General features: G+C 41.2%; 1 protein-coding gene across 1 annotated transcript in view; it reads left to right on the top strand.

Annotated features, from left to right (window-relative positions):
- The window catches only part of LOC124782910 (derlin-2), an 80,109-nt gene extending 62,315 nt beyond the window's left edge, over positions 1–17,794 (top strand). The window contains exon 6 of the mRNA XM_047253981.1: positions 16,046–17,794. Within this exon, the coding sequence (XP_047109937.1) occupies positions 16,046–16,154 (109 nt within the window). The 3' untranslated portion in view covers positions 16,155–17,794. The remainder of the gene's footprint in view (positions 1–16,045) is intronic.
- Positions 17,795–18,072: the final 278 nt, after the last annotated feature.

The following is an 18,072-nucleotide window of genomic DNA, read 5'->3' as shown; positions in this document are numbered from 1 at the left end:
ATGGAAGCCATTCACCGATTGTCTGAAAGGTGTGTAATTTCACATTCCAGGGCCTGCAAGAATCCCCAGTCTTAGTGTGTGCAATTTCTTCCTGTGTAGACATCTTAAAAGAAATGTGTACTACAGCATTCTGTACTACATAATGAACATAAGGGACTTTCCTGATAATGTTGGAAGGAAATGAGATTTTTACACACCATTTACAATAGCATGGCAATACAATAATTCAGCAGTTCAGTTGTATTTACAATACAACGTTTAGAAACTTCAAAGTCCTCTTCAATTCATCCACCGCAACGCAACTTCTATATGAGCAACATTCTCATTCAACGGGAAGAAACAACAGCAACACATTGGCTTTCACTTTGTCCTAGCTACAAGCCAGTGTGCAGACTCACTGTAAAATCTGCACGTCATTCACTGCCACCAAGCAGAAGCAAATGCAATTAACTGCATATAAAATTAACTAAACTGTCACATCCTGACCACCATAATTTTAATTGCATTACATAGTTTAACTTTTATAATCTTATTATTTTATGCCTTGTAATAGTTTCACAGTTAAATTCTTGTACACTTTTAATATTTTAAGACACTTATTCAATTTTAGTTGCTTCATATAATCCCCATTTTATAATTTTACTTTTACCCTTTTACAGTTTACACTGCCATTTCTCTGCACTCTTAATATTTTAATGATAATTTTTACGTAATTTTATTTTTTATAACTTTAGTGTAAGAACCTCTCTTTTCACATAAGTTACTACAATGTTTAAAAAATGTAAATCCGTTATGCTGATGACATCCCTGCCAATTCCCCTTCCTACCTTCTTTCCCCTCCCTCCACTTTTACTCTCCTTTCCCCTCCCCTCCATCCTCACCCCTCCCACCACCAGTTACATATTTAAAACACAGACCACAGTTCAATACTACGGTATTCTGATACAGACATAATGGGCAGCTGACACAACACTGTAGATAAATTCAGGAATTATGGACAACATGTTTCTAGGTTTCGTAAAATAATAGACAGTACATATTTAGTTTTACTTTGTCTTTAGATCTAAAGATCAAAACAAGTCATACTGTAAAAATTGTGCAACTGGAACTGGAAAGAAATATATAGGCTCTTGTAAGGCAAATTGAGGAGCGGCTTGATTGAGAAGTAGCAGCTCCAGTCTCGTAAACTGGCAACGGCCAGTAGTGCAGAGGCCGAAGTTTTCGTTTCAGCACCTCTTACTGTGTGGCGATCACAGAAATAACACAGCCATGTAAATCTGCACCAGAAGGGGACACAAAATAGTGTCATTCCTTAAATTTGGACTGTTTGGCTTCACAATTCTACTATCATCCCAAGCTCTGAGCATGTTTCAGCACTCGTCATTGACAAAGAGGTGGACTGATTGTGCATTGCAGAGAAGGCAAACCCTGAATAAATCACCTGGATTGTGAGGCAGGTAACACAAATAAATAAATAAATAATAGTGCCAACTTAATGGAGAGATACAGACTGTGGCCGTAAATGTGATTTTAAGGCACAAAAAAGAAAAAAAAAATCATTATCTAGCAGTTGTGCTTTTACTTCAGTTGAGTGATATTAGGTATGTTAGCGTCTGTTAAAATACACATTGGTTATCCTAGTTTAATTAGGACTTTGCTGAAGTATACTACCATTAATCTCTGCAGGTTAAATTGACTGATATTCCAAAACACACAGCAACCATGACATTGAACTTAGGAACTTCTGATCTTGAGCTGTGAAAACATCAAGTTAATCTTATGTACTGGCTGCTCTGACAAGACAAGTTAAAACTACTAACAGGGGACATGCTGTGTATTTGAAGGGCTTTACAATTACTGAAACAGTTAATGAAAATTGTGGAAGGGAGTCCCCATTTTAATTACAAATAAGTTTACAAGGACTTAGAGAGCAAAAGGCCCTCCACAATGAAACTCTTTATTGTGGTAGTTTAATAAAGATAGTAAAAAAGTCTTTTGTAATATTTAGTTGCTGTAGAATTAGACAGTACTCTCCAGTTCAGTTAGGGTGTGTTTTAGTACGCAGAGTTTTTATTTTACTGCATGCAATAGATGGAATAAGATGAAAGAGCTTTAGGGAGTGCAAAATATTTACACACAGAATTTGTTAACATTGCTGTGTGTTTTTGTTATTCATTATGAACAGTTTTGCTCATAGCCACCATCAGATCAAAATAAAACTTGAAGGCTGGATATAATGTGTCACATCAACAACAGAACTTTATTGTACATTACAGTGATAACTGCACACACATTGCAGTCTACACAAAGTCTTTGCCAAAGTGCTAAGAACAATGGCCAAACTTTACAAGGGTATCCTATCCTATGTCTTGCAAACTATTTTCGAGGAAACATCTTATGAACTATCAAAGACTTATTCTTTTGTCCCCTGTTGCTATCCAAACATATTAAAACAAGTTCTCTCTGTGACAAAGTCCATCAGCCGTAAAATAAATACTTTGTGGTGAGACAAATAGGCAATATAGGACAACATTATATTTGTAGTTCTAGAGATATTTTTCTTCTGAAAACTGGTAACTAATAAGGCTCCTGAATGCAGTCCAAAGCAGTTGATATATTTATGAAGACAGATAATAGAGTTTGTGTACATTACTGTATCCAAACCAAAGAAAATTACTTCTTCGTTGAATGCAAAAAAGATTGAGAAAGCTATACGGCATGCAACTATAACATAGACTGCAAGCAGTCTTTTGAACCAGTCTATTTTCTCCACAGATATATTAATGACTAACTGAGGTTCAGGAGACAGAGTCGAAATAGAGTGTGTATCGAAAAGAATCATCCAATTTGGCAGATCTTTATTTCTGAAACTAATAAACATACACAATGAATTTTGTTTTTTGATGAACAATTGATTTCTTGGAATTGTTCAAGCCATCATCTATTACTCTGTGCTGTTGGAGGATACACACCATACTTAGTAAGAAAGTCATGCTGAATAGTTATTACTGACCCGCATTGTACAAAACATAGAACGCTAAATGCTTTCTGTTGTCCCCACACCATTTTTACTAGAGCTGAAGTGGACGCGTACTGCTGCTACCTAATGGGAACCATGTAAAACTCGAGAGTTTGCTCTTTCCAACAGTATGTTGTTCACACATATCTCAGATCACATAATAGTTATGATTTTTTTAAATCGGTTGATTCATTTTGGTACACCCTATATTATGATGCTACCTACCTGTATTGCTGTCAACTCTACCCTCAAAGTTGAAGGTATGAGAATCAGACCTAACAACCCCTATATTACTCCTTCAAGTACTCTTAGTTCCTTGTGGAAGTAAACATTTTTTGGTAGTGAAAACCATAAAACTGCAAGCAGCTATTGTTACAAATTATGCATAATTATGTTTTACAGTACCTTAAATGTATCAAAAGGAAATTTCACTCAAGGAAACTAACATTTTGAGACTGTTACTGGCTTTACTTTTACCTTCAGCAGGCAATATGTTAGTCTTGCCAATAGACACATTTAGAAAAGCACAGCACTGTCCTAGCTTTCAGAATTCCCCTTCATCAGGGAGGGGAGAGGGTTAGGTAGGAAATTATCTCCCAGTATGTTCTCACTATTCCAGAACTTACCTATGAAAGGACTAAAAATAGTTAATACTCTTTCATAATTTTTGCGATATATGTATGTTGGCTGTCATTCACATTCTTACACTATTTCACAGGAATATAGTTGTTTCTCTTATTAAACAAACATACTAACAATTACTCTGTTGCTGCTGCTGAAGTTGTTGCTGTTATCATAAAGCAGTTACCAGCTGTGTCAGCTCTTCGCTGCCAGTTTAACAATATTTTGTCAAATCTTTGTCTGGTAAAGTCTCTCCAGTTCGAAATTTTCAATAATTTTTGGCTCTTACATAAATTGTCTAAAAATCTCCTTCTTATCCATCATGGTGGTCTTCTTCTTTCTAGAGATGTTACTACAGTTTAGAAGAACCTGTCTTCGTACAATTACATCACATGACCAATCCATGCAGTCTATCTAGTTTCTATCTTTCCTACAATAGTTGATTGTTTAAATAGACCATATAGGTTTTTCCAGATTTGTCATCGTCTATGAACAAGATCTTTTGCATGCCTGTGTTAGATTGCTTAAGTGACTGATACAGGATGTTTCAAAGTTTCTGCAGCAAATGTCTAGGGGTGATAGATCATGCCATGTGGAACAACTTTTGTTTGAGATAAAGTGTTTGGATGCAAAAGAACCACCTGCTATGGCTCCCACCAGCCATATAGCATTCGACATATCAAGACTGGCTATGTTCCTGACATGTGGCCTGATATAGGTGTTTACCTTTCATCCAATCATCTGCTCTGCATGAAAGGCTGGACACATTTAAGTTCCTGATTCGCTTCTAAAATATCTTTCTCTGCTTAGAGGCTCCCATTCTTGTAATTTTCTTGTTGAAAAACACACTATCAATTTCGTGGGGTAGGGAGTATATTTCACACATGATTAGTAGACCCTGCTAGTTCAGTGAAGTATTGTCCCAGTGCCAGTGAATATCAAAGGATGCCTAGCGTTGCTGGCAAACATTTATCTCTGACAAAATTCCCTATGGAGTGATTTATCACGCCTAGACGTGTAATGAATACTTTAAAACACCCTTTATATGCATAGTTTGGATTTTTTAGAGATATTTCTGCTTTTTAAGATATTTGACACAACATAAAACATTTTATTTGAAGTTTAATTTTAATTTCACCATTCATAGTAAACTATACAATTGTTAAACCTGAATAAGAAACATACAAGAAAGAATTAAATAATTATCATCCAGTTCCCTTTTCTGACATCTTTCTCAAAAATATTTGAAAAGGTAATATAGTCAAGAGTAGTTTCACATTTGAGGAGAACTAATTTACTTAGCATATCGAAGTTCATATTCCATAAGGATTGCTCAACTGAGAATGCTATTTACACATTCACCCAGCAAATATTAAAAGCCTTAAACAATACTACCAGTTGGTATTTTTTGTGATCTTTCCAAAGCATTTGATCGTGAAGACCACTTTAATCTATAAGAAAAACAGAAACCTAAGTTTGAAACAGTGGAAAATCCAAGATGAAATGTAACAATATTACGAAAGGAAAGTTGCTACTCACCATATAATGGAGATGTGACTCAGCATCTTCGCTATATGGTGAGTAAAAACCTAAGTTTTATAGTGTTGATAGCTTTTCACACAACTAGTGTAAATCATAATTAACAAATGAAATGCAAAAGGTTGTGATGAATAATTCAAACAAAGTTGGAAGTAGCTGAGAAGAAATAATGAAGAGAGTAATACAGGGTTCAATTTTGGGTCAATTTCTATTCCTTATGTATGTGAATGACCTTCGACTTTAACTTTCAACAAGCAGGATTGGTGCTTTTTGCAGACAGCATTAGTGTTATAATAAATCCCACCACATGAAAGCAACAGAAGAGATTGTTAATGATGTTTGTCAAAGAATTATTAAGTGGTTCTTGAAAACAGTCTCCCTAAATTTTGAGAAAACGCAATATGAGGCTGGTTTGATAAGTTTCGTGAAAAAGCAAGAAAAAATAAACAATTCAACTTACTTCGTGGCGTAGTTTCATTTGAGGGGTATACTCTTGGTCAAGCTATCCTCCAGCTTTTTCATCCCATTGGAAAAATAGATTTTGTCAAACTCCACAAAATACTATTTGACTGCAACTATCACTTTCTAATTTGAAGAAAATTTCATCCCAGCAAGCCAAAGTTTCAAATTAGGGAACAGAAAAAAGTTACATAGGGCTACAGCTACTGATAAGGGTGGATCAGGAACCAATTCAAAGTTCAATTCATGCACTTTCATCATTTTTGTTGCTGATGTTGGATGGTGCATTATCCTGGTGAAAGGCACTTTTTTACATGCCAGCTTTGATCCAACGCAAGTTTTAAACAATCCAGCAATGAAGCATAACAAGGTCCAGTTACGGTTCTGCATTTTTCCATGTAATCTATGAGGATTATTCCTTGAGAGTCCTAAAAAAACAGAGGCCATCACCTGACCAACTGACAAAATGATCTTTGCCTTCTTTGGTACCCTTCTGCCAGCATTAGTCCATTGTTTGACTGTTTTGACTCTGGTGTGTAACGATGGACCCAGGTTTCATCAACAGTGACAAATCAGCACAAAAAGTCTTGCAGATAGTAATTATACATTGCCAGATATTGTGTTGAAATTTGGCGGATGCACTTGTGATTGACTATGAGAAATTGTGTCCCCCACTTGCATAGATTATTTTTTGTTCAGGATATTATGCACTTGCTTAGTTCGCCATGCGGGTCTGGGGGTAAGAATAGGCCCAAGGTACTCCTGCCTGTTGTAAGAGGTGACTAAAAGGAGTCGCACACGTTTCGGCCTTTATGTGATGGTCCCCTGTAGGGTTTGACCTCCATTTTTCAAACTTTTCCCAAAGAGCAAGCCAGTTGGGGAAGGGCACCTTACATGGTGCATTGTGTCCATCGTGCATTGAGATCTTTAGCCCACTTTCTTGTCGTCGCATTGGAGTCCCGCCCATTCCCCATCTCTTGGGCAAGGCCATCTTCTTGGGTGTGTTTTCCACCATGCACTATGCAGTGTCACTTTCTGTGCGACGATGACCATGGACTTCTTTGTACCTCATATCCAGCATGGTAGTCAGTCCATTGTGGTGGGGCCGCCATGCACCCTGTTGGTTGTAGCCCCACTGACAACACAGGGATCGCTCTGCTGATGCCTGCACTGTTAACTCCCCAAGTATGCCAAGGAGTAGATACCCGTCACCCTGGGACATTGGGCTCCCAGCAATGGCCATCCTGCAAGGTGGCCTTTGTTGTGGCTGGGTGGTGCCCATGGGGATGGCCCTTGGTCGGAGTGGGTGGCATCAGGGCGGATGACATGCCATGAGGCGTAGTATGTCACTCTTGCTGGTGGCCCACCACTAGCAGTCTCTGTGGGCAAAGTCTAACCTTAATGCTAAGAAATTACCCCGAGTCGTTCCCCTCCCTGGCCACACAATGGGAATGCCAACTTAAGGATGGCAGTGAACCTTATTCGCCCTGGTACCTCATATGTATGAGAGTTGATGGGGAATCTTTCATGTCCATGAAGCCTCAGTTTTTTGTGCAGCATTTGGAGGACAAGTTTGGTGAAGTGGAGGGCTTGTCCAAAATGCGCTGTGGGTCAGTTTTGATAAAAACAGCATCCTCTGCCCAGTCACGGGCATTACTTGCTTGTGGCAAGTTGGGGATGTTTCGGTTACTACCATGCCTCATAAGAGCTTAAATATGGTCCAGGGTATTACATTCCACAGGGAACTTCTTTTGCAGTCTGACGACTAGCTACGGGCCAATTTAGAGTGGCAAGGTGTTCATTTCATCCAGCGCATCCATCGGGATCTGAGGGATAACCAGGTTGCCACCGGTGCCTTCATCTTGGCATTAGAGGGTGACACATTGCCTGAGAAGTTCAAGGTGATGGTCTACCTCTGTGACGTCAAGCCATATATCCCTCCCCTCATGTGGTGCTTTAAGTGCTGGAAGTTCAGCCATATGTCTTCTCGCTGTACTTACAGCCCCACATGTCGAGATTGTGTTTGTCCATCACATCCCAATACTCCACACTCCCCAAGTCCCATCCGTGTCAACTGGCGAGAGCATCATTCACCTTGCTTGCCATACTGCAGGATTTTACAGAAAGAGAGGAAAATCGTGGAATATAAGGCCCTGGACCGACTGACCTATACTGAGGCTAAGAGGAAGTTTGAGCGCCTACATCCTGTGGCTATGACCTACTCATACGCCACCGCTATGAGAACAGTTCTCGCCCAAGTTCCTCGAACTCCTGTCGCCCCTCAGAACTGGTAGACTACACCTGCCCCCTTGATATTGGGGGGTCACTTCCCTCCCTGTTGCTCCCGCACCACCTACACACCTACTTAGGGAGCAACCCCCCCCCCCATCCCCCCCCCACCAACCATTGGGGATTTCAGTCCCCACTTCTGAGACGGAGCAGCGTAATTCCTCTTGCTAGGAAGGTGTCCCTTGGGTCACTCCCGTCCCAGGTTTCTGCTAGTGGGAAAGATGACACCCGCCAGCGGATGAAGAGCCCAAAAGCAGCTTGTCATAGGGCTTCACGCTCATCCTCAGTCCCAGAGACTGATTCAGTGAAGTCCTCCCAGCCAGGTAAACCCAAGGAGCAGAGAGAGAAATCCGAAAAGAAAACCCCTAAGACCAAGGAAATTGCGGTGGCACCCACACGACCACTATCTACAAGCTCTGCGTCTGAGGATGGGGTGGAGATTTTGGCATCTGCTGAGGACCTGGATCTCACCAGACCCTCAGACACGATGGATATAGATTGCTCAGGCAAAAAGTTTGTGGCAGCACGTGACCCTGAGGTGTAAACTGCCTCATTGAATGTTCCATGCCCTCCCAGTCTCAAGATGATGATATCCTCCAATGGAATTGTGGCAGTTTTTTCCGCCGCCTGGATGAGCTATGGCTACTGTTAAGGTTTACACCTGCTTTCTGCATTGCCCTCCAGGAAACCTGGTTCCCGCAATGCAGACCCCTGCCCTCCGCGGCTATAAGGGATATTACAGGAACCATGGCAACTATAATAGAGTGTCCGATGGAGTTCGCATTTATGTCCTAAACTCAGTCTGTAGTGAATCTGTGCCCCTTCAAACCCCTCTTGAAGCTGTGGCTATCAGAATACGGACGACACAGGAAATAACTGTCTGCAATGTATATCTTCCTCCAGATGGTGCAGTATCCCTGAAAGTATTAGCTGCACTGATTGATCAACTCCCTAAACCTTTCCTTCTTTTGGGAGATTTTAATGCCCATAACCCCCTGTGGGGTGACACTGTGCTTACTGGCCGAGACAAAGACGTCGAAACTTTACTGTCTGAGTTCGACCTCTGCCTCTTAAATACTGGGGCCGCCACACATTTCAGTGTGGCTGTAGTTACTCAGCCATTGATTTATCGATTAGCAGCCTAGGACTTCTCCCATCTATCCACTGGCAAGCACATGACGACCTGTGTGGTAGTGACCACTTACCCATCTTCCTGTAACTGCTCCGGCGTCAGGCCCATGGATGCCTGCTCAGATGACCTTTAAAGAAGGCAGTCTGGGAAACTTTCATGTCTGATGTAACCATCGTCTCTGCCCCACATAGTAACATCGATGTGATGGTTGAACAGGTAACTACAATGATCGTTTCTGCAGCAGAAAACATGATCCCTCGCTCCTTATTGTGCCCCCGATGAAAGACAGTCCCTCGGTGGCCGTCGGAAGTCACGGAGGCAATTACAGAGCATCAGTTAGCTCTACAGTGGCATAAGCGACACCATTCCCTAGAGCACTTGATAGCCTTTAAGCGGCTCTGTGCCTGTGTATGCCAGCCTATAAAACGACGGAAACAGGAGTGTTGGGAGAGGTACATGTTGACCATTGGGTGCCATACGTCGCCTTCCCAAGTCTGGACGAAGATCAGACATCTTTTTGGATACCAGGACCTAAGAGGTGTCCCTGGCCTTACCATCAGTGGCATGTTATCTACCGACGCAAATGCAATTTCTGAACGCTTTACCGAGCAGTATGCTTGAGCCTCTGCTTCGGAGAACTACCCCCCCAGCCTTTTGCACCCACAAACATCGTGTTGAAAGGAAAGTCCTCTCGTTCACTACACGCCACAGTGAACCCTATAATGCCCCATTTACAGAGTGGGAGTTCCTCAGTGCCCTTGCACATTGCCCCGACACAGCTCCTGGGCCAGATCAGTACCACAGTCAGATGAGTAAACATCTCTTGCCTGACTACAAGCATCATCTGCTCGTCGTCTTCAACCGGATCTGGTGCGACGGCATCTTTCCATTGCAATGGCGGGAGAGTCCCATCATCCCAGTGCTCAAACCCGGTAAAAACCAGCTTGATGTAGATAGCTATCGGCCCATCAGCCTCACCAATGTTCTTTGTAAGCTGTTGGAACGTATGGTGTGTTGGCGGCCCATGTCAGGGCAGCTTCCGCCTGGGTCTCTGAACCACTGGTAATCTTGTGTCCCTTGAGTCTGCCATCCGAACATCCTTATCCAGACACCAACACCTTGTTGCCGTTTCTTTTGATCTACGCAGAGCGTATGACACCACCTGGCGACATCATATCCTTGCCATACTATACAGGTGGAGTCTCCGAGGTCTGCTCCTGATTTTTATGCAGCATTTCCTGTCACTCTGTATTTTCCGTGTCCAACTTAAGGTGCCACCCATAGTTCCCCCCCATATCAAGGAGAATGAGGTCCTGCAGGGCTCTGTATTGAGTGTATCTCTATTTTTAGTGGCCATTGACGGTCTAGCAGCAGCTGTAGGGCTGTCCGCCTCACCCTCTCTGTATGCAGACGACTTCTTCATTTCATACTGCTCCACCAGTTATGGTGTTGCTGAACGGCACCTACAGGGAGCCATCCACAGGGTGCAGTCATGGGCTCTAGCCCATGGCTTCCAGTTTTCGGCCGTACCTTAATGATGATCCACACACTGTAGTGGAGGCATATCGATTCTTAGGACTGGCTTTTGACGCCCGATTGACTTGGCTACCTCACCTTCATCAGCTTAAGCGGAAGTGCTGGCAGCACCTCAATGCTGTCTGCTGCCTGAGCAACACCAACTGGGGTACAGATCGCTCTTTTCTGCTGCAGCTCTACAAAGCCCTTGTACAATCCTGTCTTGACCATGGGAGTCTGATTTATGGTTCGGCGGCACCCTCAGCGTTGTGTGTACCCGACCCAGTACACCACTGTGGCATTTGCCTAGCTCCGGAGCTTTTAGAACGAGTCCGGTGACCAGTGTCTTGGTGGAGACCGGAGTCCCTCTATTGCAGATTCGATGTGCACAACTGCTCGCCAGATACATTGTACACATTCGTAGTTCTCCTGAGCATCCGAATTACCACCGCTTTTTTCCACCCACGACAGTTCATCTTCCGCATCAGCAGCCCAGGTCAGGGCTAACAATTGCTGTTCGCATGTGATCCCTTCTGTCTGAACTGGAGTCCTTCCTTTTACCACCTCCCATCCAGGTCTGTCCGCATACACCTCCATGGTGTGCACCTTGGCTGCAGATTCGTCTGGACCTTTCGCATGACCGTAAGGACTCTGTTACTCCTGCTGCTCTCCGCTGTCACTTTCTCTTGATTCTTGATGTGTTCCGGGCCTCTGAAGCGGTTTACACTAACAGTCCGATGACTAATGGTCATGTTGTCTTTGCCTACGTCCACAGAGGAATGGACAGCATTCCTTGCCCGATGGCTGCAGTGTATGCACTGCAGAGCTGGCGGCCATCTCTCGTGCACTTCATTATATCTGTATATCTGTTCATGCCCTGGGGGAATTGTTTCTTCTTTTTACTGACTCCTTGAGCAGCCTACAAGCTATCGACCAGTGCTACCCTCACCATCCTTTGGTAGCATCCATCCAGGAGTCCATCTATGCCCTGGACTGGTCCCGTCATTCAATGGTGTTTGTGTGGACTCCAGGACACTTCGGCATCCCAGGCAACGATCTTGCCGACAGGCTGGCCAAACACACTACGTGGAAACCGCTTCTGGAGATGGGCATCTCTGAAGCTGATCTGCATTCTGACTTACACCGTAGGGTTTTTCGGCTTTGGGAGACGGAATGGCACACCAGTACGCACAACAAACTGCGTGTCATTAAGGAGATTACGAATGTGTGGAAGTCTTGCAGGCCTCTCGCAGGGAATCACTTGTCCTCTGCTGGCTCTGCATTGGCCGCGTTTGAGCGACCCAAAGTTACCTCCTGCACCCTGAAGACCCACCTCAGTGTCGGTGCGGCATCCGGTTGGCAGTGGCCCATGTTCTGGTGCACTGTCCCACTTTGACTGCCCAGCGACGAAATCTTGGGTTACCGGACTCGTTGCTGCTAATTTTATCTGACAACGCCTCATCAGCTGATTTAGTTTTACATTTTATTCGTGAGGGTGGGTTTTACCATTTGATCTAAGTTTTAGCACATGACCTTCGGCCCTCTGTGTCCTGCACCCTAGATGCACTAGGGTGGAGGTTTTGATGTGTTGCATAGTGGCTGGCTTCTCCTTTTTGATTCTCATGGTCAGCCAGCAATGGTAATCTGCTTTGTTGTTTTAATCTCTTCATCCCGTTTCTTGCTTTTCTGTCGTTTTCTTGGCCTCTTTTGTCCATTTACATGTTTGTTGCCCTTCATTGTTCTTGTGATTTTTCCTTTCATTCCGTTTTGAGTTGTCAGTCTCGTTTGTTTTATTCTCACACTTGTGGCATTGTTTTAATTGGAACAAGGGACTGATGACCTCGTAGTTTTGTCCTTTTCCCCACTCTTTTAAACCAGCCAACTTGATCAGCTGAGATGCCAACAGTCTCAGCAATTTTATGACTTTTTATTCAGTGGTCTTCCATTATATTCTCGGTGGTTTCCTTTATGGTGACCACGGTTTAATGGCTGGAGCATGCTTTGTCTCTGGTGCTTATCCAAGTATATTTAAATTCATTAATCTAAATGTAAGCGGTCTTCAGTGATGGTACAGTGTCCACATGAACTTCATCCAGTTGGTTTTGTTTTGTGCAACAGTTCAACTCTTCATATGAAAATGCTTAATAATAGCACAAAACTCTGTATTCTCCATTTTCAATCGCAGCCGACACTCTGGCCAATTCAGATGGCTGTCAACGGTGAACTGTGTGCTATACATTATTTAAGTTCTTTGTATGGTTCTCGGAATAATCAAGCATACCAGTCATGAAGGTGCAACAGGAGTGTTCCATTCTTTCATGGAAATTTGCCAGACTTTCCCTAAACAACCCTCAGGTATTCAGTTCTGTACAACAAATAGTCATACTAATAATTGATGTGGCACGTGGACATAAGCCAGTAAACAGGGTGGAATGCTCCAATTTTTTGGGTGTTCATATTAATGAAAATTTTAACTGGAAGAATTATATTAGAAAGGTTCTTAAACAATTAAGTTCAGCTACGTCTAGCTCTTTGTGTGACTGCTAGTGTTGGAAACAAATTAATCAACTTCCAGACATATTTTTTGTAATTCCACTCAGTAATGTCTTAAGGTATAATTTTCTGGGGTGAGTCGCCACTTAGAAAGAGCACAAAAGTGAGCAGTAAGAATAACAACATAGTGTTCGCCCACAGTCATCATATAGGTTCCTCTTTAAGGAGTTAGGAATTTTAGCTGTACTGTCACCGTACATATATTTGCCTATGAAATTCATCATAAATAATCCATCACAATTTAAGAAGAACAGTGCAGTCAATACCTACAACACTAAAGGGGGGGGGGAAATGATGTTATTTAATCATTATTGAAGCTGTCAAGGGCTCAGAAAAAAGTTCAGTATGCAGCAACAAACTTTTATTAACACTTGTGCAATAACAAATGTCTGACAGGTAGCAAAGCAAGTTTTAAATCTGACCTAAAATAATTTCTCCTGAACAATTCCTATTCGATGTACAAATTTCTATTTAAAAACTGATAGTCTGTAAACCAAGTTTTTAAGTGTAGTTGGATGAGTACCTAAGACAAAAATGTTTTCATTAATGTTAATGCTGATCATCTATACATATCTAGTAAACTGACTTGTTCCACATCATTTTGGTAAAGGAATCACTGAAATGACCTACATAACATGTAACTAACATTATTTGCTCAACTGGTGAAGACATCCAGATATTAAATTTGTTCACTTGTGCAAATATTTCAGTTTAGACTTACAAGTTGTCATTATCTTCATGAGTACGGATGAGCACAAAAATTTTGTTTCATGAATATTAAACTGTAAACCAAATCCTCTGAAGGCTTCTGTTAATTGCTGCATGAAAGTTATAATTTTAGTTTTTAATGTTGTGCCGTCATCTAGTTGTCTTGTGTGTCACATCATATTTTGTATTAATTGAGTGTTGATGTACGAATAAAATATAATAAAAGTGAAAATTACAGCTGGGGTTGGTTTTCAACCCACATTAGCTGTTTCACATTGTCTATGGCTGAGGCACCCATACTGAAAAAGCTTTTTATCTCACAGTAGTAATTTTAAGCCACCTTGTCAATAGGAAAGATAAAACTGCACTTTAAGCAACAAGTTGTCTGTAATGTGAAACAAAATTACTTTTTCACTGTCTTTGGATGTCTCACAAAACACATAACAGCTGTTTTGTTTAATTTGGTCACACACACATGGATGTGTGTGTGTGTGTGTGTGTGTGTGTGTGTGTGTGTGTGTGTGTGTGTGTGTTATACAGGGTGTAACAGACTGGCATTTTAAAAATTTGGGAGATTGTAGAGAATGACGTTTGGAATGTTTTGAAATGAGGAACCTCTGGCTAGAAATGTGAAATAAAGTTTCTACAGCCACCACTGGGTTGTTGAAAACCCACTCCTTACCTATTTGAGATATTACCAGGTGAGATTCTCAGTGAACATTTGGGCTGGAATTCAGGGAGATCACTTTATTGGACCACACATCTTATCAGATCGTTTGGGGCCTGGGTGTTTGTGTTGTCCTCATAATTTCATCATCATTCCTGACAGTGGCGAGATTGGACTGTGAAAAAAATTGGACTGTTTGAAAATTGGGACTTTGTATGGGCGCTGATGACCACGCAGTTGAGTGCCCCACAAACCAAACATTATCATATCATCATCATTATCAGATCATTTGAATGGTGCATGGTATTTCAACTGCCTGGAGAATGCTTTGCCTGAACTTCTGGAGGATATTCCCTTGCAGTTATGCACTGGTTTATGGTATCAGTATGACAGTACGCCAGTGCACTTTGATTGTCAAGCCAGGGCATTCCTCACGGACAAGTTCAAGTAGAGAGTAATTGGCAGAGATTACACAGTCCCTTGCCCTGCACACGCCCCTGACTCGCCCCTCTGTGGGTATGTGTAGTCCCCTGTGTGCTTAACACCAGTAGGAACAGTACCTGAGCTTATTGAGTGCATCTTTACAGCCTCTGATATCACGAGAAGGAAGCGTGGAGTCTTTCAGAGAAGTACACTAAACCTGGTTTGTTGTTGCACATTATGTGACAAAGTTTGTAGTCATCACATTTGAACATAACTCTGAAGAAGTGAAGCCACTGATTCAATTTACAGTATCTGATTATATTCTATTGTTTCCTCAAAAAAAGTTTTCCAAATTAGAGTATTCTAGTGTTTCATTTACCTTACCAAATGTATAGTGCTGTAGAAATTTTATTTCACAGTCCCAACTATACGTTCCTTATATCAAAAGTTCAGAATTTCATCCTCTACAATCTCTCAAATTTTCAAAATATCATTTTGTTGCATGCTCTATATCCATGAGGGGCAACAGTTTTGGTGTCCATCAGATTACCTGTAGTGATTTCCACTGAACCATCTAGTAATGTGGCACAGTGGCAAGACACTATACTCATATTTGGGGGAACAGCAGTTTAAATCCAGAGTAGACCATCCAAGTTTATGTTTTCATGTATTAAGCAGAGAATAGTAGAGAAATAGCTTGAAGGTATAGTTCAGCAAACCCTCTGACAAGCACTTAATTGTGAATTGCAGAGTACTCTTGTAGATGTAGATTCCCTGAATTGATTGAGGCAAACACCTTTGAAAAGCATACAGGCAGTGTTCTTCTCCACCCTTCCCCTGTCCAGGATTGTGTTCCATCTCGGATGACCTAGTTGTCCATGGGTCATTAACTCGTAACATTCCTTTCCCACAGTGAACCTGTGCAACTCTTTTTATTGTTTTCTCATATAAAAATGAGCATTATATTCAACAACATTCTTCATTTATCTATTATTGTTTTGATTTTATTTCTTCGTGTGATATCCTGTAAGAGTTTGATAGTTTTGTCGTACCTACAGTAATCATCTAAAAAAATACACAAGCTGTACAGATGAATGTAAGAGAGTTTTGTGTGTTGCAGGAAGACGCTGTTTGATGCGCAGAATGATCCTGACTACACGCCGCTACCTGAGGAACGCCCAGGTGGATTTAATTGGGCAGAAGCTGAACAGCCTGACCAGCCGCAGTGAATTTGTGCATGTGCCAGTCAAATAAAACAGTTTCCTTCTCTATTCTCTGCACAGACTCTGCAGACTACTTTCATAATTATTGAGAAGGGGGAAAAAGAGCCTATTGTTAGACCTGGCATTGTGGTTCAGATCACAATCAGTGTAACCTCTACTGTTCACCATAGTTTGTAAATACTGAACCGCCTCTGGTGCAGTGAGGCTATGGGGCAGTTTATAACTGCTGGGTCAACTTTATTAAATCTCTTTGTGATGTTCAATCAATCACAATCTCACCAAAGAAAAAAGCACATAATAAATGCAGTGGAAAACTGAGTGATTCTTCCTTCTGTGATGTGAATGTGCTCTACATACGTAAGTAAAAGTGAGTTTTATTCCAAGAGCTATATATATTCACACTGTTGGATGGTAAGGTGTTAGATTTTGATCTACTCTAAAATTCAGTGACTGTCATACACTTGACTGTCTCATTTATGCACAAAAATGTATCCAATGGATGTGTTTGGAATGAAATGAGATGTTTACCAAATGTAATTAAATATTTTATGTGTAAGTCAGTTTGTTTACTACAAGATGCCATGACTTAATTAGGTCATTGTTGTTATTTCATAATCAAAACAATTTGTACCTGAATACCACATTATTTTTATTTATATTATCTTTCCTGGAACCACACTGAATGTATAGTGTGGTACATGCATCAAAATGTGCAAAAAATAAGAGTTTTCCAAGAGACTGAAGAATATTTACCATTGGTGTCTTATAGTGTAATTCACTCGAAACATGAGGCACAGATGTAAATAAATTTACATAAAACATTATATTCAATGAACCTATTTTGGCTCTGCCAGCAGTAATGTAATATGTGTATTAGCAATTGGAAGATTGGAATCTTACAATGCAGAGAATGTTTAATGGAAGAAACAGGTGATGTTAATAGAAAAGTCTGAAGAGATTAATAGAAAGAGTGAAGAGGAGGACTTTACCTGTCTTGTAATTCCAAGATGATACTAACCACTAATAGAATTTCTCTGTAATTGAGTAGATTCACTGGAAAACATTTTTACAAATTCATTTCATTTATAAAATTTATTGTGGAGCATAGTTTATTTAGTGTGCACTGAGGTGTTGCAGCTTGTATCATTATATGCCCGAAAACTGCATGGAACATTATCACGGAATGGTTTCCACTTCTGGCAGAATTATTTTCTGATACTCCCATTTAGGGCTGTGGAGAAAATTTGGCTGGAAAACATCAGTAAGTGAAATCCTCAGATTGGAGCAACTGTCTGAACATATTGATGCCTTTTGTATTTTTCTGTTATGTTTGCACACATAATTTCTGGCCATGCAGACATTTATTTTGTGGGTGTGGCACGTTTGACAGCCACATAATACTAGAGAATTGCTTGTTTAATTCATTTTTGAATAGAAACACCTTTTTAATAAACTGTAGGCAGCACTTCTCACTAGATAACCACTTCCAGAGGAGCATTTCTCAAGGGGATGATGTCACCCATGTCCTCCTAATTAACTTAAACACATATCTAAATTTGCAATCTCTGAAAATGACTACTTCACACATCTGTTAAAGTTAATTGTATCAAAGGGAATCAAGAAAACTAATAAATGATGAGACAGTATTGCTGGTTATTACTTAAACAATGGAAACTCCAGGTAGGAATATCAACAATGTAGGAAAAGACAGATTACTTACTGTAAAGAAGACACGTCGAGTTGCAGCAGACAGTCACAATTAAAAGACACTCACATATAGCTTTTGTCCATAGCCTTCATCACACACACACACACACACACACACACACACACACACACACACACACACAACCACCAACTTCAGCATCTCAGGCTGGAATGCAACATCACGTGGGATGCAAGTGGCAGTCTGGAGAAAGCGGGG

This window comes from Schistocerca piceifrons, chromosome 1 (genome assembly GCF_021461385.2).
Source record: "Schistocerca piceifrons isolate TAMUIC-IGC-003096 chromosome 1, iqSchPice1.1, whole genome shotgun sequence".
Lineage (NCBI taxonomy): Eukaryota > Metazoa > Arthropoda > Insecta > Orthoptera > Acrididae > Schistocerca > Schistocerca piceifrons.
This window is presented reverse-complemented; position numbering and strand designations above follow the sequence as displayed.